Below are 23,335 nucleotides of genomic sequence, written 5' to 3' on the forward strand. Positions count from 1 at the left end.
ATGGCATGTAAGCAAAACTTTCTTCTTGCTCCACAGGTCAAAGAAACCGTGAAAAAACTGGAGAAAGCAACTGTTGTGTAATCCTGTAAACCCTGTTAGCTTTACCTGCTAAGTGTGATGTAATATAGTCTTTGTCTTTCATGCTGCTGGAATAGAAGAGGCCCTACCTTGCTTCAAACACCTGTAGGAAGAGCCTATCTGTAAATCCATGGAACTGAAATATTACACGAACACTGTCTCATTAGTCTTTTTTTTTTCTTTTAAAGAGAAAGATCTATGAACACTCATTTTTGTTTTGTTGTTTTTTTAAAAATTCCTGCTTTTTGTTTGTTGAATAATCTTACAGTACATCAGTTCTTGAAAGAAGTCAATCTCCAGAAAAGTTAATGTGTTCTTTTCCATAGCAGGAATCATTTTGCTACCACAAAAATCTCCATTAACCGGATCTAACCAGTCAAGCTTTCTAGATGCAATTTGCACTAAATATGGTTGACAGTATATTTCTCATCAACAATCTCTAACAATATTTGAGACGCCTAGTAATAACCTACAATGTATAATGCAACACTGGAAAATAGTATATCTATAATTAAATCTCACTTATGGCCAAATCAAAGGAAAAACCGTTAAGTCAATTCTACCTAAGTCAACCTTGGTGGCCGAACTGGCACAGAATACTAACTAAACCAAGTCTAACTATATATATTTTCACTGCAACAAACAAACAAACAAACAAAAAAACTATGTGCCTGTAATTTAAAAGCACTCTGTAGAGGGCTGATGAAACTGATTTTTTTCGTTACTGCGTGCACTCTGATCTCGTACGTTAGTTGAGTGCTTATTCAGACAGCACAAACAAGTGCAGAGAGTGCATTTCCTAGCCTTAATATGGGAGGGGTAATTTCCTGTAGTTCATAGGCTTTTATTATTGTGCATAAATGTTAGAAAACATCATTTACTAATCAATTTTATGTATTTGAATATTGGCAATTGGTGTTTTTCAGTCATTTTCTCATCTGTACCTTAGTGTCCAGTGTCATGCTTACTCATTAGAGACTTCAAAAGAATTATTAAAGTTTAAAAGCAAAAAGAAAAACCTCTGCCATAGTACTAGTTTTGTTTCTTTACGTAATCTGCATTTGGTATTAGTGCTTGCAATTGTATTAAAATCAGAAGCTGATTTTTGAAGGCATACGTAACTAAAAAGGATGCCATTCTTTTATTTCATATCAATAATTTAAACGTTGATATGCTAAAGAAATTTGCACAGCACTAAAGCATGAGCTAGTTTCATCTAAACCTGTAAAAAATAAAAATTAAAAAAAATATAAAAGATTTTATATTTTTTCACTGGGGAGGAATTCTTCCTGGCTGAAATTACAAATATGTGTAGAATATATTTAATAAAAATCTTATAAAATACATAACTATAGAAGTTAAATATAGATTGGCGTGTAGTATAATAGAACAATATTCCATATAAATAGCTTTAGCCTTTAAAAAAATGAGTCACAGGTTGACATTGTGTTCTGTACTTAAGTGTCCACAACTCTTACAGATGTTCTGTGTAATCGTTTTTTCGAATGATTGGCATCATTCAAATGTAATCAGGTTATTTTATTCATTGTTACTGCTTTGATGAAATGCTTTATATGCAGTAGATTTACAAAAATATTGTTCATACTGATCAGAATTAAATTTGTATAGAGCAGAGTTTTAAAACAAATTGTAAATAGCACTAAACATTTTCTTTCTGCAACCTGTACTGATAGACTCTTCTGTAAACTAAATAAAAGAATATTGTAGTGCATTTCAGTGGTGTTTAAGAGTTCTAATTGGGCCTGTAACTACTTCTAATAATACTTCTTAATCTGGAAACTAAGTAAGGACTCACATTTTATTTATTTAAAAAAAGGGGGGAAGGGGGAGTAAAACCTGCTGAAAATTGCTAATGGGATTTATCGCTTCAGTTTTGTTTTCCATTCACATCAAAAGAAGTGGCCTAGAGGGGTTTTTTTCTGTCAGAGAAGAATCCAAGCATGGACAGTTGGAAATGTATAGCAGTGTCACACCCTGGTTACCTCACAGAAGTTATGTGCTCAGACTGTAAGTGTCTGTATTCTTCACTTACTTGTAGCAAAGAGTATACACATGCCTCTTAGGGTGCTGGGAACTCAGATGACAGCATTATTATGTACTCATTGCCTAAATGAATCTTGAGGGGGGATTTCCTTTTACACTGCAGTGTAGTTGCTAAATAAGTAACTATAGGACACAAACCTCATTTAAAAAAAAAAAAAAAAAGCTTGTTAAACATCAAAAAGGTATTAGGACCATGTTATCATCTTTAGCCAGAAAATGAAACTTCCCTTTTCCAAAATGCTGACCACCTTAGTAACACAGGCTCAGATGGGAAATGGCTCTGACGATACAAGGAAAAGAAATGGGTTGAGGCAGGACACGTTTTGTTAGTTAAACAAGTCTTTCAGATGCATTGATTTTGAAAAATGAATGTTTGAACGTAATCTTGGTTTGAAAAAGTAGCTAGGTACTTAATACAGTATAAATACATGAAAATCCAGTAACTTCTAGTTAAAATATTTGGCGAGCTTGAATAGCAAAGTATGTGGAGTTCCCTTTTGTTGAGATGAATTAAGATGCATATATGCGCATGTCCAAGCAAATCCTTAAATGCTGCTTGGCATTTAAAGCACGAGCTTGCCAAAATAGCTCCTGCAGAAAGTGGGTAGCACCGTTGCCTTAATTTTCCTGCAAATTGTCAGAGTTCTGCCCATTGCAGAGCATTTCTGTTGTGGTGTGAGGTGGGTGGAAAGCTGTGGGGGAGAATTGCTAGAAGATTTGTGCTTTTTTTTCCTTTGATGCTTTATAATGTGGATTGTATATTTGCCAAAACGAAAGGAGTCGCTCTTAATCCTAGATTCCTTAGCCTTGCTAAAGTTCACACATATGCTTCTCTTCTACACTGATTGGAGTCAGGAGAATACTTGCAGCCCGTAAAGATTAAAGCTAAATCTTTGCAGGGTCAGGCTGTTGGATGGTCCGATAATATGTTGAAGAGTTTGGCATTTGATTTGCACTGTTAAATAGAAATTATATTTTCCCTGTGGATGAGTGGGTAGATGTCACGAGGGAAGGAGAGGATGAATTAGAGCCCTTCATATTCTGAAATATCATGAAGGGACCACGTCTGTCTCCCATACCATTGCGTTATCAGTCATAAATTAATATTTGCACATGTGAGGAATGATATCTGGTAGAAGTGAAAGTACTCTGTAGCTTCTATTTTCTTAAATGATAGCAAAAAATATGACTTGAAACAGTGTTAGGGATTAGCTCAGCTGCTGGAGAAAGTACTCCCACTGTAACGTTAAAGGCTTGGCTAAAGTGCTGCATCAGTATCAATCCAGTGGTGATCTCTGCAGTCTCTGAATACCTTTCCTTAGTACGCTGCATTTACAACAGGAGGAGCAGTGATTTAATCTAGAAGAAAAATATACGGTGCTCTGAAAAAGCTTCTTTCATCTTATAGGTAAGAAGGCAGGCAGACATTTCTGAGCTGGCCAAAAGTCAGTTTCTGCTGCTGCTCTCTGGGGAAGTAAAGCTTGTGTATTTTGTGGTTTTGTGTGTGCTCTGGTAAGATTCATTACAAAAAAAAAATCTTACTTCAAGAAGCAAGTAGGAATATGGATATAATTCTTAATTTAAAACTCTCTCACTAACTTTATGATAATTAAATGGGTAAGCTTAAGCAGATTTGGGGTTATACGTCCTGTGTAACTTGGTGTTTAGACCATTAATAGCAGTTGCACCATTGAAATCAATAGGACTTCTGTGCTTGAATCAGAAGAAATGCTAAGATCTGTTAAGATTGTTAAGGGAGAGTTTCTACCCCCTTTAATTCTTCTGAAGTACTTAGATTCTTCCTAGATACTCTATCTTGGCTGTAACTTGTCAGTATAGAGCTTATTTTCAGAGCACAATAAAAGGCCTTTGTTATTTGAAAGGCTGACACTAATACATGGTTCATGATAGTTATTAAAAATTCGCATAAGGTAGTAACATACTTGTCCTTCTGTGCCATGTGTACATACCTGTGGAGAGGTTTGCAATGGTAATTTGCTTACTAATTTATTATACTAGACTGTAAAATTACAAAACCCTCTTTATGCTCTGGGGTTTTCCAATAGTTATGATTGACTTCCACTTCTTTTTTAAATTGATAAGGTTTTTTTATTAATCTGGAAAAGGAATGACCAATGAAAAATAGAAAATGGTAAATGTTATTGCAGCCAAGCTCACAAAAAATTTTGTGGTACCTTATCAGGCTGGTGGAATTAATTAATCACAGTGATAAATAAAGTTCAGTTTTGAATGCAGAGGACGGCATAGTTAGAGAAAGCAAAGTACTCGCACAACTCTTGAGTTTTAAGATTACCTGGATCAGTCCAGAACTTGAGTTCTGGGCATCATGGGCCAACACGTTGTACTGCAAGTTCCTTAAGGTCTGGAAAATGACAACAAAAATAATGAGACAGCAGAAATATTATAGAGAGATTGAAAGTAATGAGTGGTTAAAATAGCTACAGTTATGACTAACACAGAGAAAATGGATGGAGAACTTTTTTTTTCTTGTAACTTTGTTGGCCCATTTTTATATTTGTCTTTAAAGCAGAGATGATAAATTCAAGTCCAATAGAAACATTTTTCATTAAATCAATGGCAATCACTTCCACCAGAAGTAACTTGAGGAGAAAAACTGAGCAAGATTTAAAAGGGAAATGGATCACTGTAGTGATGAAAATTGATAAAATCTTCAGAATTATCATAATTAATGATAACAGATTTTTTCTCAAGAAGGTAGTAATTTTTATCCTTCAGATATTACACTAACTTTCAATGAAGAGCCCAACTCTTAGGGGAAAAGTAGTTCTGGCACATTACCACCTCCGTTATGTACAAGGCACTGCATAACGTGAGCCCCAGCCTGCGCAGGGTAAGAGTTTTATCTCTACAGATCTGCTGCTTGGTGAGCAGAACTTTTGGTCAGAGTCAAGGTGATGTTTGTGCTTTCTGGGAGCAGGCTTGAGGGAATAAGTTACTGTTCAGCTGGTGGAGAATGTGAACTGCATCCAGTTCCTTAGGGCAGAAGTTAATGCCTTTTGAGCAGTGCAAGATGAAAGCACCCTGCTTTTATCAATTCAGAGAATGCTGAATTTATAGGTAGTAAATGTTTTGACTTTTCTACCAGAAAATACTCTTCAGCTACTACTTTTTTTTTTTTTATAGAGGCAGGTAGTGGGATGAAACGGAGAATAATTTTCTTTTTGTGCTGTCTTTTATCTATTCTTTGAACTAAAGATGAGGAAGAAATAATGGGAGAAGTTTGAGATGCCTACTATAGGATCAACCATTAAATGGCTGATCAAAATTCACCTACCAGCAGCTATCCATGCCACAAAGAGCAGCTGTGGGAAAGAGGTGACCACTGCCCACAGTGTGGCAGCCCTAATTGCCAGGGTGATGTGGCTCAGGTTGTGAATGAGGGACAGAAGGGGGTGATACTTGGTCGCTTCATGAAGGTTTTCAGTTGTTGCCTGGCAAAAAAGGAGATTGGGATCTTGCACTAGTCATTGTGGGGAAGAATAGCAGAGTGAAACTGCCTGTAGAGGTTAGATTTTAAAAAAAAAAAAAAAAAATCCATGATACTGGAAGTCTGTTGTGACGGATGGATGATCCTACAATTCCAGACCAAGGCAGGGAAATACGTATTGGTGTCTGTGTTACCTGCATCTGTCTGTTACCCGTGTTGGCTAAGTTAAAGAAAGATTGAGTTTTGGTTCTTTAATTTCTGCAACTCACACATGTCCCTAAATAAGGATCATTAATCCCTGGTGCTGCCAAGGTTACGGCTCTGCCGTGGCAAGCAGCTTTAACTTAGCTGGCAGGGAGCTCGCACCCCGCAGCCTCACCGAGTGAAAAGTCAGCGCCACAGCTGCGCAGACGGTGCAAGATGAAAAGCGCGTGGGGCTTAAGTGGGAGGAAATGTCAGTGTGGCAAGTCAGCGAGTGCCCAGGCAAGGGAACTCTACTAAATCCGTGCGACTGTACCAGCAGCTGAGTTTTGTGTCAGTGAAGTAAATTCAGTGGGTATTCTTCTGGAAAGCAAATAAGCAAGAATCTTCTCTTGCACTCTTGTGTTAACTAAGCGATGTCGGCCAAATTGTTTGGTTCCTGATCACCCTGAGTGCCAGCATTCCAGGGAAAAGTCTTCTCTCAACAAAAGCGTATGAAGGCAGCCTCAGACTCTATTTTTCTTTTCCTCTGAGCAATGACCATCTCTGTCTTCATGCCCAAAGTCTTCAAGCATCCCATTGTTCTGATTTTCTCCCAGCCTGGTGCTTCTGGCTGCAGACAGCAGTGATCGCCACCGGACACCTGCTCTACTGAGCTGGGTCCAGGGCAAGGACTGGAAAAAGACATCGCTGATGTGGATGCAGTGTGCCTCTACAGCCGTCTTTGCTGAGCTGCAGAGAGGACTTCTCTGTGGCTCCAGTCGTTGATGGGTAGTCTGAACTGCCTAGAGGAGAGGAACGTGCTTTGAGTTTCCAAGCCAAGGGCAGACCCACCATTCATGACACTGTGGCCAGGCCCCAGTTGCAGCTGTGTCTACTTCTTTCAGGGTGGGCATGACTGAGTGTTGCAGCAAAGAACCTCACTGGTGATCAAACTGGTAGGAGCTGCTGCCCCTCCTGCAATGGGGAGGCTGTAATCTCTGGGGTGCTCTTCCAGGTCTAATTGTAAGAGCAGACGGGGAGTCAGGAGTATCCTTAGTTCTGCCCCCACTGCAGAAGCGAGCACCATGCTGGCACAGGGCTGCCCCTGAGAGCATGGGAAACAGCCAGAGGAAGAGAGCATGGGGAGGTGGTTTGGGACCTGGCCTTGCTCCTCCTCTCCGCTGCTGGAGCTCCTTGTCACAGCAAGCCAGGGCTGGGACCACTGGGCCCAGCTCCAGCACCCCAAGCTGCCCTGGGAGGGACTTACCTGGGGGCTGCTCAGCTGCCAATGCAATTTTACCATCTCAAGGATTGTGATGATGAGAATAATCTTCAGCTCGCTGCTGGGAGGCCAGGATGTCACTGCGGGGCTGGGATGCCCTGAGCCAGCCCTGTCCTTGGAGAGCCGCTGGGGAAGTGCAGTCAGTGCAGATCACTTCTGCCAGCTTCCCGGGCCTGCACAACTGCTCGTCTCTGCTTCCAGCCTATTTCAGAAGCTGACCTAGATTACTGCAATGCTACATGGCTCAGCCTGACTACCAAGGAGCAGCCTCGATGCCCCCCCCTTTTCCCCAAGAGGTACTGCCACCAGCAGGATGGGGGCACTTGGGCTTCCAGAAGGTCTTGCGGGGAACCAGGTCTGAGCCCATGGCTTTCGTTTGCCTTGTTGGCCCGGCAGTTGCTGCCAGCCAATGAAGGCACCAGCCTCCCCACAGGCTTCCTCCGGGCAGGGAGTGGAGGGGTGGTGGTGGGAGTGACAGGGGTTGTTTTACTTTTCAAAGATGTAGTTTCTTGTGTCTGGTGGTTAAAAGCTATGAGGAGGCTTTTGTTTGTGTTAAATATTGTATGTGTACTTCTGTGCCTGGCTGTTTTGATCAACTGAAAATTAATGGTTAAGCCCCAGAGACTGCAGCCAGACATTGAGAAGCCTCTTGTTACCTCTGGAAATTCAGGCAGCTGGAAGGTGTGGTGACTTGCCGCCTGTGTATGTGCCAAACGCCCACCCTGCCTTTGAGGAGGTCTGTCTTGTCAGTGATGTATGGTTGTGCTCCCTGCACACATGGAATGATCCGGCTGCGGCAAGGCCTGCATGCACAAGTTCATGGTCCCCTTAAGGAAACATGGTCTTAAAGATGTTGGGTTGGTGTAGTGGTATCTTAAATCTTTAACTCCCCTTTGATTTAGCAAAGAACTTTCCTCCCGTTTCCTGGAAAGGGGAACCAGTGTACAGAAGTTATTCAACTCCATTTTTTTTCAGATAGTAGTTCTGCTGGAAATAGTTGCCTGGAGGGCAGATGTAAGTATTCCCCTGTGCTCCAAGAGGGAAGAGTTGGCCAACAGATAGCTAGTGTGGAGCTTCCTCACATCCTCCTTAAGGTGAAACATAGCTGCTTCCAGGGAAAACCTGAAGGGTTCCTCTGATCTCTGCAGACTGATTCCAAAACCTGCAGAGATACCTCTCCTTTCTCAGGTAGAAAAATGAAAACTGAAATTATTTTCATGTTGGTGGGTCAGAGCAAACACAAGAGCCTGGAGATAATAAAGCTTCTGAGAGCACAACATTATTGGCATTTAATGCACAACTCACCTTTTCAGCTGCTGAGCGGTATTTAAATGTGAGTGGTTCAGTTCCTGCACCTCTGGGACTTTGCAGTCATTAATGCCTGGGACATGTGTGAGAGGGGGAAGAGAGAAGGTGACCTTCTGTATAAAATGCTGAGGGCACACAAATGTAGTGGACTCTGGTAGCTATGAACACTCTCCAACTCGACAGAGCTTTCCTTGAAGAAAGCTAGTGGGATTTGCAAAATGACGGACTGAAGCTTATTATCTGCTGAGTGAGAAGACGATGAGATTTGATAGCCCTCAGGTGCCCCCGGCCTTGCGTCGTGGGCAGCAAGCCTCGGGCAGCCCCAGCCATGCCGGCACCAGCGTGGGCAGGAGGGAGCGGGGCGCTAAGCAGCTGCGTGGTGGAGCGCTCTGCGGCCGCGCTCGCCTGCGTAAGGAGGTTTAAATTAGAGGTGTATGAATCCCTAATTGCATGGTTTGGCCAAATATGTCAACAGGGTTTTCAGCCAAAACTGAAACGTAGTATTCGTGGAACAGAAAAAAGATCATATATTCAGCTCCCCTGAAGCAGAATTGCAGTCAGAGATGCTGGTTTCCAAGGTGAAAGGTAGCATGGTTAATGGAGGAGGAGGCAAAAAGGCTGAGTGCAGTTCGGCTGGGGAAGAAAGCAAGGTACCGCAGTGTCTGGGCATCAGCAATGAAAGGCTAGTTGTAAATAACGCTGGTCCCGGCACTTTGGGATTTTGCAGACTGTCATATTGAGGCTGTATTGATTCCTAGATACAGGTGCTGAGTTTCGACATCTGATAGTCCTTTACAACTGCAGTTCTTGTGCTTTTTTCTTTATAGAAGTACAATTTCTATTGGTGAAAAGAGCTTTGGGTTAAGAAATGCTCCAAGGGAGAAAAGCTGGTTTTATTAAGAAATGGAGAAGTGACTGGTGTGGGGAACAGAGGCCGTGGCTTTTCATCTAACGTTCTTGCCAGCTCCTGACAAGGTGCTAACAGCACCTGCAGATCAGGACTCTCCCTGCTGTACCTGCTGCCATTCCTGCGTTGGGATATTTGTGCTTACTGTCATTTTCTTAAATGTGAAAATAAGGTCTCACCAAATGATAAATACCAAAGCAGGCACTTCTAGTCAGCTTTACAGTACTGTACAAGTAGCTTGACTTTTTATCCTAGTTTTGGCATGAAAAAAGTATTTTTCTACTGAAAACCGGAAAAAAATAATTCTGTATGATACACTAAAGATGCAGAAGCTTGTAATAGATGCTTCTAGATGGAATAGATTCATTTCTAGACTGAAAATCCAGCCACAATGTTTGAACTGATTCAACAAAAATTTACTTTTTCCCATGTGATGTCCTTCCTTTAAACGTCTTTTAAGTACTGATTTCACTTCAACATAAAAAATCGCCTTTCTGTGTAGCATAAACTCTTGGCAACGTTGCACCATCAATCCTGCCATGCCTGTAAGAGGAGCTGTATCTCCTTCTCTATGGCTACTCCACCACTGCTCCCTTTTGGGACTGCCAGCCCAAGCATGGACAGAGGCGCAGGGGTGGTGACCCCTGCCTACTCTTTGGGGTCTGGATCTGTACTAGTGGTCTATGCATTTATATATTCTTTTTTTACGTAGGAAATACTGAATTTGGTTAGCCAGGCTGCAGCAGCAGGAATCGATCTCTTCTCCTCATATGAGGTATGCATCTTTTAGGATGCAGTTGTGTGCAGAGTAATAGCTGCTAGCTGTAATGCAGCCATTACTAAGCAATCATAGGAAATGTTCGGAGAAAATAGCTAAGAACCTCATCCCACAAGTCATGCGGGGAAGGAAGAAATGAGACTGCTGTACTCCAAGACAATATATAAAATACTTTACATTATCGATGGAAAGGTGGGCTGATGTGCAGGTACATTGCATGATGACTGAGTGTGGGCTGGTGTAAATTAACATCTTGGAACCCGGGGACCAAACTGGAGGGTTGCTGTCTGCTGTCACTAGCAGCCATCTCACAGTCTTGCTCATGGTTTCCTCTTCCAGTCCATCGTCTCTTTTGGGCCTTTTGCATTTGGGTTATGCCAAACTGCAGGACAACATTCACATGTGATAAGAAGCAGGGAAGAGAGATTTTCCTACCAGCACGTGTGTACAAGTCTAAGCTCATATAATATCCCTGTTAGGAAAAGGGGAGATAGGAAAGGAAGTTGCACTGATTTTGCCCTATTTAGTTTCACTCCTGTGTTGGTCCCTCAGTGCTTTTTTTGCATCTGTCTTAAAAGCTGAGGAACGCCTTCTATAGACACATGAAGTTCACGTGTTACATGATGCTGTTGTGCAAACTGATCTGTTAAATTTGTCATATCTACCTGGTCTGATGAACTGTTTGAGACCTATGGCTGCCTCATAGATTTTGCTCAGCCCTCCTCAGCCCAGGCTACCCTGGGATTTATCAGCAAATTGGAAATTGCTGTACAATTTCCTCTCTTTCCTTTCAAAGGCTACAAGTTGTGGCTGGGCTGCCTTAGTCAACCATTGGGAGCCATTTGGCAACTGTGTGTTGTCTCTGATGAGGCACGTGCTCTGCTGCAAATATTTTGGAAATCAGAAAGACTGATTCTCCTTTATGTGAAGGACCACATGTGCCGTGAGGGAGATTTCAGCATTAGCAAATGTGAAATTTGGATGTGGATGGAGCCTTCCAGCGCCTTTGTGTTGAACAACGATGCAAAGGACTCCCAGCCCATTGAATCTAGATGACACTCACGCCATTCAAATTGAAGTGATTCCTATTAATGGATGGGGGATAGAGCGTCCTGACTGAGCACCACACAAGGGTAGCAACTGCAAAAGGATAGATCAAGGACCCAAGTACCTTTTGGAGTCTCTTCCAGAATTAATTGTATGAAATGGCCTACAGAGTGCTGGAGACCCAGTGTCAATGCAACTGTTTTACAAACTTTAATTAGCTGAAACTTCATTTTGTCAAGCTATCCTTGTTGCAGGAAATGATAAGCGCTAACAGAAGTGGTCGGCACAAGGCTATTGATTTTTAGGTGTATGCTGATAAATGAGGAGAATGGGAAGCAAGACTTGACTGGTCTCCAAGGATTGCCAATAGGTAGGAGTAGCAAAAAGAAAAAGGTACTGAGAAATGTGGCCCCGTCTGATTCCCACAGAGCTCATGGAAACTTTTCTGTCGACTTCAGTCTTTTTTTTTTTTTTGCATTTGGCCCATACCAAATATGGTGAAAGCTGTGATGGAAGTTTCTCACTGAAAGACTTTGTACCTCTTCTGAATTCGGGAGATCTCAGTCCTTTCTGAGACTAGAGACAAGTCCCTCTGGGATAAGGATCCCTTGGATGTCTGAGTGAGTCAACATCCAGGCTGGGTCAGTCTTCCCTCCCATAGTTTTCCTTTGAGGACCTCCTGCAAGGGGCTAGAAGGGGAGAGTGGTCTTTCCCTTGTTGGCTTGTTCTTTCGCTCTGCTCATGATGCAAATGCAGCCACGGAGGGATCTCAGGACACGTTTATCTGTCTAGGTGGTGATGGTACCACTTCACCAGTGGTGGTGTTGTGTTTTATTCCTCCTAAAACTTTGTCATGTCTACTGCCTTTGAAAGCAAGCTACTGATCTCAGGAAGACTGTTAACACACTTTAAATAATTACTGAAGAGAAAACAAAATATGTGGAGAGGAGGAGTTAGTAGTGCTAGCCATTTGAATCTACACCCTGATTTCTTTCATCAGATGCAAAGTCATGCACATCCTTCTTGCAAAGTTCATGAATATTTGCTTTGAAACATATTCCCTTTAGCAGAGATCGGCTTTGCAAATATATCATCATCTTCTTAATCTCTGTTGTTGTTAGGACTGAAGAGCACAAGGTAAGGGGTTTGGAAGATTTGCCACCATGCTCACCTGAGTGTAACATCATGAGTCTGTAAGTACAGTTTGGAGATGACAGCTGTGCTGATCTTTGAAAGGTCATGGAGACTGTGTAAGTTTCCTAACATTGGGAGAAAAGCAAGTGTTGAACTCATCTTGGTGGAAAAAAAATCCCAAACAGCCAAAAGTATGATCTGGAAACTATGGGCTGGTCGCCCCTTTTTTTGGCCCCTGGGAAAATCATGGAGTGACCTCTCCTACATATTCTTGTATATGTTAGGATGTTATGGTCTGGATAGGTGGGCAACCAGACGGGTAAAAGTAAAAACCTGGTTGGATGATCAGGCTCACAGAGTAGTGGTTAATGGGTTGTGCTCTAGCCAGAGCCCAGTAACAAGTGGGGTACCACGGGTCTATCATGGGACCGGTCCTGTTCCATATCTTTGTCACTGACCTAGAGGAGGCAACAGAGTGCACTTGTCCAAGTCTGCAGGTGACACCGAACTGAGATGACTGGTCAATATGCTGCCATTCAGAAAGACCTAGGCAGCCTGGAGGAACAGGTCAGCAGGAACCTCATGAAATTAAATAGGGACAAAGGCAAAGCCCTCTTCCTCTGCAACGATGCAAATCAGAGGACTGCCTGGCTGGGGACAGCCAGGCTGAAAATGCCCCTTCGCGACGTAACCAAATGTCCCCTGTGAGGGTGGCCAGGCCTCAGAGTGGGTTGTCCAGGGAGGGTGTCCTGTTTCTTTGTTCTCAGAGGTTTTCAAGTCTCATCTGGACCCTGAGCAACCTGTCTAGATGTCACAACTGACCTTACTCTGAGCAGCTGGTTGGACTAGAGACCTCCTGAGGTCCCTTCCAGTCTGAAGTATCCTATGGTCCTAGGATCAATGAAATGCTGAAACATTGTCAGAGCTACAAGGTATAGCGTGGTGCATTACCCTCTCACACATGCAGCAGTCCCAGTCTCACTTGGTACGTATCTATTTCCAAGTGGTTTCCTGACAGTGGCAAAAACATCAGAGATATTTCCATTAAAAATTGCCCCACTGTGAACAGTAATATCAAATGATGATACTGATTTCTAGGTCCAAAGCTATTCATTTCTAATTCTGCCAGAAACCTTCTCACTTAAAACCAGGGAGACTATAAAAACTAGATGGCACAGTGCTAGGAAAAAAGCCAGTCCCACTCTGAAGTGGCCCTGGGGAGGATGGGAGGATCAGGAATGACTGAGCATCCTGCAATGGGGCTCTGCTGGGACAGAGGAGGAAAACTGTGACATGTATGCACTGAGGAAGAGGAGGAGGAAGGCCCTCTCCAGCCCTGCCTTGAGTGATAGTGGCTTTGCTGTAAGGACCCCTGAATACTTAAAAGCTTTTGCCTTCTACTTTGGACTGAGGCAGGGAATCCATATTAAGATAAATGTAAGAAAGGCCAGTCTGAAAAGGATAATTTATTTTCTCTGTTGTGCATAGCAATGTCTCCATTTCAGATGATACTGCCAAAAAAATACACAGGTAATGAGACAAGTATATGAGGTGGTTTGTTTCCTATCCAGGCCATCTTTTTCCTCTGGCAGGTATCTCACAGCTTTAAAAAAATTGTACAGCTTCAGCTAAACAGCCCTGGCTTTCCTGTGCATCCTCTGCCTGAAAGTGGTCTCCAAGCCCCTAAATCAATATATTCCTTCCTGTCCCTCTGAGATCATTTATCTGCAGTTACTTTGCCTCTCTTCCTGCAGACTGCTGAGCTCATTGGTTTGCCTACTGAGCTGGGCCCGTTGAAAGAAAGCGTCACATTCCTGTGCCCCAGCTCAGTTTGCCAGTTTGAAGTTCTCTCCTGTCACAGCAAAGCCCCGTCCCTGGAATCTGCAATTCATTCTGCTGCTCCATCCCCTGGGAGGCCTTTTGCCATCAGTGACATAGCAAGAAGGCAATTCCTGATGAATAAATGAGACCTTCTTTATGAATGACCCAAAGTGCTGTTAGGCTTCACTACAGAACTATGCAGTGGAAAGCCAGTGCTTATTTTGGAGGGTTCAAGCAGGGACAGTGCTGGATCCCCCTCCTGCCCCTTGCTCTGGGGCCTGGATTGCTCATGGGCACGTGGCACACACCACTGCTTTCACAGGGTTGAATGGTTCACTTGCCTGCTTGTAAGGAGAGGGAGAAAAACAAATGCATCGGTTTTTCAGTTTATGCAGCAGAGCCAGACATCATGGTGCTTCAGGGACAGGGACAGCCTGAGCATCAGTGAGTGCAGACAGACTCAGGGGCACCTCCACCTCGGGGAGCAGGGGCTGAGTGTGCGACTGCACAGCCATAGCTCAGCCCTGGCCTTTCCCCAACCGTGGACAGGTTTGTCCTGACACTTCTCACCTAGGGGTGAATTTCATCCTCAACACAGAAGGCTTCCCAAGCCAGAGGCATCGGCTGTGTGGTGAAAGGTTGGCTCCAGGAGGCCGTGCTGGCACCTGCAAGCTTGAAAATTTTCCCTCGCCCTCATAATTGACATAATTACCCAATTACAGGAGTGAGATGTCAACTGAGATTCATGTCAAAGGGGGAGCCAGGAGGATGGCTGCAGCCAGGTGAAATTATGGCTGAAAAGCAAAATCCCTCAGCTGTGGCTTCTGCTTGAACACCAGAAAATTTCCCCTTGTCCCTGCCATTTGTCTGAGCCACTTCTATTTTCCGGTGTCCCTGGTTTTCACCAGGAACTGACTGGGGGGCCTGGCAAAGGCCATGCATTATTTTGGGATTTCATGATCACGGAAAGCCCGTTAACATGTCCTTGTCTGGCCCTGGAAGCTGGGCATGTTGCTGCCATGGAGAGCATCCCGAAGATGGCATGTGGGTGTCGGGGTGCAGCATATGCTTCATCTCCTATACACCATGAAAAAGAGGGAGAAGATGGGGAGGAAATCCATCTCAGCGGTGTGTCTTACTCATATGAAAAATTTTCTTTTATTAGCTATTTAATGCTGGCAGGGATGGCTCCAAATCAGAGGGCATCTTAGATGCTCACGCTCTGCCTACAGAGGCTGGCACAGCTGGATGTGATGACTGCAGGTAATCGTTCCCTGCTTCTCTGAGCAAAGCGTTGACGTCTCCTTGGTGCCAGCAAACTGCAATGAAAAACAAAAATGGGTGGTTGTAAACACCACTGGCAGCACTGAGTGTGTCAGTCACAGTGAAGTGGGGGAGTGCTGAACAGTGGCCACTTCCATGCCTGAGGAGAGGCCCCTGGGTTTTGCTCATCTATTTTTAAAGTACATTTTATTGAGACTTATGTGAGTGCAGTGACGCGGATCCGCAGCTGAGCTCTGAAGAAAAGAAAGCGTTTGGGCTCCTGGACAAGCTTTGCCAAAGATGAGTTGCCCAAAGTGAGGTTCAGAGGGGCTTCTGGCCCCTTCCCTGCCTGCTGCTGCCAGCACAGCCCCCAGCATCCCTCTGCCCGTGCTGGCCTACTGACCTGGTGGCTGGACACAGGAGATGCTGGTCTCAGCTCATGTATTGGTATTTTTTAATTTGCTTTTTGAACTCTTTTAGTGCCATAGATCTAAAAGGTTGTAATCACCTGGCCAAAGCCTCCTGTGCTTCCTCCAAGGAGAACTGGGAGGATCGGGTTGGGATGAGCTGTCTTTGGGGTAGAGGGGGTGGGCTGGTCTGCCCAGACCCCCGCTCACGATCACTGCACGGCATTGCAGGCGTGCTGGCTGGGAAGCACCCTTGGGTGTCCCCCTCTGGTCTGGCAAGTGGGGTGGGAAGGATGAAAGCAGAAAGCTGCACCTGCATGGACAGCTCAGGGGGCCTCTGGGCTAGGGACCACCTGCACGTTCTTAGCGTCATTTTGCTGTGACCACTGCCAGATGGAGCAGAAATGAACAGAGCAAGAGAACGATTGCTCTGCTCTTCCCCTGAAGTCGGAAACATCCCACAGATACGCTGTGGGCCAGTACAAGCCTGGCAGACAGCAGTGCCGTGCCTTTGAGTTGGGCAGTGGGGGCAAGTCCTGCACCCCAGCCTTACTGCTTCAGGCCACTTGCATCCTCCCCTCCACAGTAACATGAATAAAAAGGACAGAACAGGCTTTGTCCTGGGCCTAAGTGGTGCGCAGCTTTTTCTGCAAGGGGGGATGAACTAAATAAGGCTTAACTGACTGTTTTTTTAAGGAAGCTGAGCAAGGGTGGGCAGTAGGTTGGCTGGGACCCAGCACTGCATGAGTGAAGGTCCTGCTGGCCATGAAGACATCTCTGTGGGGCTCCCCAAAACACCAGAAGTGTGGAGGGTGGGTGGATGCATAGCCAATGGGTGGTAGACAGACCCCCCACCCACCCTGGGGCTGGGCAGGGGCATGGGGCAGGGGGTGCCAGCTCAGGAGCATAAGTCTGAATTCATATTTAAAGGCTTTCCAGCCTTATTTTCTGTGACTCTGCTTCTGTGCTCAGGAATGGATTTCTTTGTCAGCCATAGAAATAAGGAAGTCTGTGTTATTAGGAGATTTTTATTGCCAGATATATGTATCATTTGACCTTTTGCTCTCAGTTGTCCAAGACATGTAGCGAGCCCAAAGCAACCTTTTCACACCATCATAGAAACTGCTGCTGTCATAGCATGGAAACTTAATTTTAGCTTAGATTCCTGAGGAAGCAGACTGCACATACTCACGTTAGCTATCTGTCCATCTGACTCTCCAGCCAGGCAGCCAGCTGGGTCTTCCTGCTCTCAACAGCTTCTGATGCTGTTGATCAACTCTCTCTCAATCTGACAGGCAGGTGATGGTCCCAGTGGTGAGAATCTCCCACAGGTGATGTGAGGAGTAATGGCTGGGTGGGTCAGAAGGATGGAGACCCAAAGTGGGAAGGCAGGAGTGTGGGCTGGGTTATTCGTTGCTGGTTTGATCCACCAGTGGCCAACACAGGGAGCTGGAGGGCATGACACCAGCCTGTGGAGATGGCCCATCTCCCAGTGGAGTTACTGAGTAGATGATGCCAGCTGGGGATGGGGGTGGGGGAAGTAGGACATGAGTTATGTGATAATGAGATGAGCAACTGAAAGGTGAAGACCCAGCTGGGTAGGAAATCGAACTTTGCTCCTTCTGCTATCCCCAGGAAAATGGGCTACTGCAAAGCAGAGCTCAGGCTGGGCAGCCAGAAAAGGCAGAGGTGGGGGAGAACCTGCCCAGGGCTGCCCCTGAGGGCATAGTTATTTCCCCATTATTTCATGTTATTTCCCCATGGTCAAATCAGGGCAATACATTTGCATTTTGTGTGAGGTCCAGGAACCAGGCGCTTCACCTCCCTCCCTGCCTGCCCCTGCCTCCCAGATCTGCCTGCCTTTAGGAGGCCACATGCTCATTAATTTAACTATTGTGCAGGCTACAGCTGCAGCTTGGGAAACCCTGATTTATATTACCATTGAGTACCAATCACAGCAGATAGAGACCAGGGCACCATCTGGCACAGAAGAGGGAGGCAAATGGTCCTTTTTACCCCCGTGGATGTGCTCCCTGGACTCAGGGCACCCTCGGGTTCATGGGCTCCATGTGGCAGGAGGATGGTGAAGTGCAGTATATATTGAAGAGATATATATGTAGTACATATATTCGGTATATATTGTATAACTAATAGTAACTCCTGCCTTATTTACCCTCTTTCCTGTCTTTCTGGCCCTTTAAACATGTAGGCTTGTTTAAAAAAAAAAAAAAAATCTTTGTGAGATTTTACCCTGAAATAATTCTAAATGTCATAAATTCAAACACACTAAGTATTCTGTTTCCAAGCATCATAAGCCCCACTGTGAGGCTGCAGGGGGAAGCACATCTAGATATTACCAGGGCTTGCTTTGTCACATCGCAGGTTTTATGGGGATAAAACTGTGCTGCAGACTGGGCTCCAAGAGCCCATGGCATAATACCTCTAACTTTCTCTAAACTGTAATAATAAACATTTTTAACAGATCCCAGGTGAAAAGTAACTTTCTCTGACTTATAGATGCCATTTTGCTTTGTCCAAACATCTAGTCAATATTTACAGATTTTTTTCATCTGGAGAGAAAACAGAGCTGGGATGGTATTCAGTGTATTTCAAGGGTTTCTTCTGCTGTTGCTTAGCGTTTGTGTCTGTTGCCCATTGGTCTTTTTACCTCCATCTTTAGAGTCATGCCTGTTCCCACTTGTGAATAACCAGGCAAACCCATTCCTACAGTTTGTTGTCTTCCTGGGCCTTGCAATGATATTGCAAGAAAGGAGCTGTGTACTTCTTATATTTGTCTGGAGTGGTGGCTTTCGTTCCAGCTGACACCAATGGGACCTCCAGGCTCCAATGTGACAATATAAAGGGGAAACTTTTCAAGGGCAAAAAGATGACCAGGTTGTAGGTTGGTCACTTCCTGTGAACCAGATGCCAAAAAACACAGGTTTGCAACCCTGAAAGACCTTTCAACTCTGACAGACGAGGCCAGCTCTATATGCATCTGGTTGCATGATGTGACTGGGCATCGGAGCCCCTCAGAAGAGCAGCCTTCCTTTGCTAGGACTTGCTCTTTCAGGAGTCTTTTTTCCTTCCTGAGCCTTTCAGAGTCAATGAGCTGTGAAGCAGACCCCCCTACCACATCCAGGGAGTTTATGACCCAGCTGCACACACCTCCCAGGGCTTGCATGGCCTCTTACACTGGTGTTCACCACTATAATGATTTTTGAAAGTAATTTGGGGCAACTATATGTACCCTTAGTTTCATAGGAAGCAATGTCATGATATGTTGGAGCCAAAGCCTGTCACACAAGGACTGGTGTTGGTGGAGATGGGGACACACAGGTGGGTTGATCTGAGCTTGCCATGGTCTCGCAGCAGGGGTCTCCCAGAGACACCCTCCTCTTCCCACCTTCCCAACCCAAGTAGTTTCCAAGCAGCAGCAGCACTGCAGACCAGCCGTAGGGACGTCGGCTCTCACCAGGCTGTGAGAGGAAGGACACAGCAAAATCAATGGGCAGTGTCCATTTACTGTAATGGGCTTTGGTTTGGGTCAATGGGTTTCTTCCTCCTATTAATCATCATTGCAGTCCACCGTGCAAAGGCAGTGCTGGGAGCTAAAAGGGCAATAATCCTGTCCCTGCAGAGAATGAAGACAACCCAATAGCAATGCACACGATGGTCTCTCGCTTGCATTTGCTCTGTCGGTCTTTTAATTGTGACCAGGGTTACAAGTGGTGGAAGGGCTGGGCTCAGTTTATATATCCATTTTTCATTAAAAGGATTACTTGGAAAGAGGTGTCCTGTGTACAGGTTTCCGTGATTAATCCCTGACATTTCTGAGAGTCAGAGGTCTCCCTATGCTATTGAGCTTCCTGACAACCTTTTCTTCTGGCTTAACTGGTGCTGAAATTAGATTTTAAAATTACCTGGTAATCCATGTGACTCCTTATGGAGAAGTCTATATCAGGAGTTTGCACAGTGATGGGAGCTGGGTGAAGGCTCCCAGCCGTGCACCACGATCAGCCCGTCATCCCCCGCTCCCCTCAGAAGCCCCGTGGGAGCCGGCTGCCACACATGCTTGCCCAGCCCAGCCTTGCTGGTGTTTGTGCTCAGTGATGGGGAACGGCCAAGCTGTCTCCACAAGCAGGTGGGAATCAGATTTTCAGCCCCTGGGGGATTCTCTCCCTGGCTTTTTCCAGTGGAGGGCATCAGCAGCGAGGCATTGATATGGGGAAAATCCTTCATCCACCAGTGCCGGCCCTGGGTGCAAGTCGCAGGTGCTGGTGGGACCCAGGCTGGACTTCCACAGGGCTTGGCTTCCCCCAGGCTGAGGAGCCTGTAAGTGAATAATGAAACTGTTGGTGATTAATAGACTTTTTAAATGGGGCTAGGACTTGGAGGCAGTCCAGGGAAACACAAGCTGCTCACGGCTATGCCATGACACACAGAGGAACTACACTCATCAGATAAATTATTCATTGCCACTTTCCCAGCTCAGCTCTCGTGTTGACCTGGTATCACTAATGAAGAAAGGTCTGCAGAGAATAACTCACGAGGTGGGATCGAAATAGCAAAGTTTGGATGGAGGCTCAGCATGCAGGTAAACATGTCAAATGGAAAACAATGAGAAGAGGCAAAGATTGAATTGGGAGGTGAAAAATGAGGATTAGCTGAAAAATCTGGTGGAGAACTAATGACAGAGAGGGCTGTAAAACTGGCACCAGGAGAAGCACAGGGCTAGAAACTCTGCAAGGACTGGACCGTGCTCCCAATGTTTTGCCAAAGCCAGGAATGAGCATGTCTAAGACAGCTCCACTGAATGGGTCAGGGTGCTGGAGCATAATAAATGGCATTGACCCAGGGATGGGGACCGTGGAAATGAGCTGGCTGGAAAGAAGGCTGACAGGGCCGAAGCTGCAGAAAATAAAAGATGATGTGATGAGAGAAACAGCTAACATGAGAAACTGCTCTGCTACTGAAGAGTTGAAAAACACAGCTGTGATGACTTGGATGCATGTCAGTAATGGCCCCTAAAAGATACCCTACATGGCAACGCACATGGGAGTGTGAGGCGCTAGAAATAGAGGAATACTGAGCACAGGGCAGGCTGAGTGAAGAGCAAAACTGAGCTAAATGGTTTGAAGACAAGACCAAGAGCAAAAGAGTAAAAAGAAGTCTCTTTACTGAGCTGTTGGACTAGAATTATTAAAAAAAACCAAAACAAACAATTATCATTTTCTTGGTTCAGCTAATTCATAGAAGCGTTTAAATCTTGATTTGACTCGACTGAAGAGTACCTCTCACCCAGGCGGGGTTGGGCAGTGCCCCGGGAGGGCTGGGAGGGAGCTGAAAGGATCTGTCCCACCCAGGGAGGGAGTTAGGGTCCAGCATTCTCATGCAGCTTCTACTCACAGCCAGGCCACCAGCGTGCACTCATGGTCCCACATGTGCTTGGGGGATGCAATTAATGGACAGGCCTGGATATGTTACTGAAACCTGTGAAATAATGGTCTCCAGACCGTCTAGGCACCTACATTCCACTGTAATCCTTGGAGTACGGGTTGGTGCTTGAAAAGCACCATCCTTCATTTTTTTCTACCAAGGAGGAACCACAGGGCATCACAGCTGCCTGCTGGGAGTGGGGACAGTTCAGGAAGCTTTTCCATGCAGCTCTTTGATGGCTTTCCGAAATTCCTCTTTGCTTTGATTTACGCTGAAATTTGTATGCACCTAGCTCATGTTTTGGAGCTTTGAAGTGTACTTCAGGTAGCAGCAAAGGGGCGGCGGATATTAAATGAATAATTAAATGAGGAGAAGCTGTTAGTACAGACACAAGACAGAAAGCACTGCTATACAAATAAATGATCCCATCGCTCTTCTCATAAAGATAAAACACGTTCCTTATGCAGATCAGGATAACTGGCTTTCAGGAATTCAGATGGGATTGACCTAGTTGAAATAACAAATAAGACCAAGAAAGAAGGCAAGAGCTTTGATTTACATTGTTGAAGGAGCGCTCTTTCTTCAGAAGGATGGCTTGCACTGCAGTGGCTCTCGTGCCTACCAAAACCAGAGGAGAACTGTGCCTCTGGGCACAGCTACCGGGGAAAACCAGGGGCGGTAATCAGTGCGTCAAGTGAGAACATGGTTGCTTAAAATTCATTAAATGAAAGCAGTGCTTTGCAAGCAGTGGTGTAGGCTGTGTAGCTTGCGCTACCAATCAGCTTTGGGGAGACACCCGACAACCATGAACTTCCACCCTTCCTGCCACTAGCAAGGTGGACTCTGTGGTGTGAGCACCCAGGTTTGCAGGACCTCCTGGCCGCAGGCACATCATGATTTATGGAAAACCGAGGACATAGATAAAGTGTTTGTATTTTTTTCTTACTGATGAAAACCTGTAGCCATAAATACATATGCAGAGCTGGCCTGACTGATAGATCCATCAGGGCTTGCTCTTCTCCAGGATTTAGCTGTCAGCCTGTCAAAGGCAGCTGCTCAAAGGCTGAAGTTTGTTTCTGCTCCTACAGTCATCAAATTTTCAGTCAATTCCAGCCTGGATGGCTGCTGTAATCCTTCACCACATCGGCTGTGCCACCCTCTTTCCCCTTGATGAGGGCACTGGCACAGAAGGGGAGCTTGGGCAAGTGCTGATCCCCCTCCCAGGTGCCACCAGGATGTATCTCCAGAAATTCCCAGGATGGGTGGCATGCAAAACCTAGGAGAAAAGAAAAAGCATCTTTTTTATTTCCATAGGGCTGTTTTTCAAGCATTCAAGAAGTGCTGGAGAGGGACTTGTGGCTGAAAAAGCAATAAAATTGCTTAGCTTTATTAGCAGTAGTAATTCAGGAGAAAGTATTTTTTTTCCAGCAGAAAGTATCATTTTAAGGGAAATTTTTTAAAGGAACATCTAAAGAAAAACATTGAATGAAATCCTGGAAGCAAGGAAAGAAGCAGTGCACTAAAGTAATAAAATTACATTGATTCAACCCTTCCATGGTGAAATACTTGGCTTATTCTTTTGTGAGGCAACATGTTGTTCTGAAATTCATTTAATGTAAAAAAAAGTCCTGTCAGTTGTTGAAATGACAACAAACACTTTGACAGGCATCAAAGGATCTGCTCATCTTTCTCAAATTTAGTTTCATAGGAAATTCCAAAACTTATTGGTTTTGATCCAGAGAGAATAAAAGCCCATTGCAAAACTGGGGAATTCCCCACAAAAATGGAAATTCCAGCTCCCACATAGCACTAGTTACTCTCATTAGCTTTAGTTTCTTGCTTGCATGCTCCCCAGTTTCCCTCTGCTTCCCAGGACTCCCTGAAGTAAATGCACAAAGGCAGCACAGCGCTGCCAAGCTGCATATGCTCTGTGCCCTGCCCTGCTGCAGCCACAGACCCCCAGGAAAAGCACCAGTTCAGAAGAGTAAGGAGGGACTGGGAGCTTGCCCAGCATGGGAGAAGGTGCCCATGTTTCTTTGTGTTTTGCCACCAAAAGAAGTCCAGGAAGAAAGCAGAATAGGACTGACAGTTTGGCTGAACATGGTCATGAAGGCTGGGAGTGTGCTCGTACCACCGGGAGGGGACACCTTACTGG

The 23,335-nt window shown here is 44.9% G+C and overlaps 1 protein-coding gene across 1 annotated transcript in view; it reads left to right on the top strand.

Annotated features, from left to right (window-relative positions):
• UBL3 (ubiquitin like 3) overlaps nt 1–1,810 on the top strand; it is a 57,947-nt gene extending 56,137 nt beyond the window's left edge. The window contains exon 5 of the mRNA XM_074815892.1: nt 37–1,810. Within this exon, the coding sequence (XP_074671993.1) occupies nt 37–89 (53 nt within the window). The 3' untranslated portion in view covers nt 90–1,810. The remainder of the gene's footprint in view (nt 1–36) is intronic.
• The last annotated feature ends 21,525 nt before the right edge of the window (nt 1,811–23,335 follow it).

This window comes from Strix aluco, chromosome 2, assembly GCF_031877795.1.
Source record: "Strix aluco isolate bStrAlu1 chromosome 2, bStrAlu1.hap1, whole genome shotgun sequence".
Taxonomy (NCBI): Eukaryota; Metazoa; Chordata; class Aves; order Strigiformes; family Strigidae; genus Strix; species Strix aluco.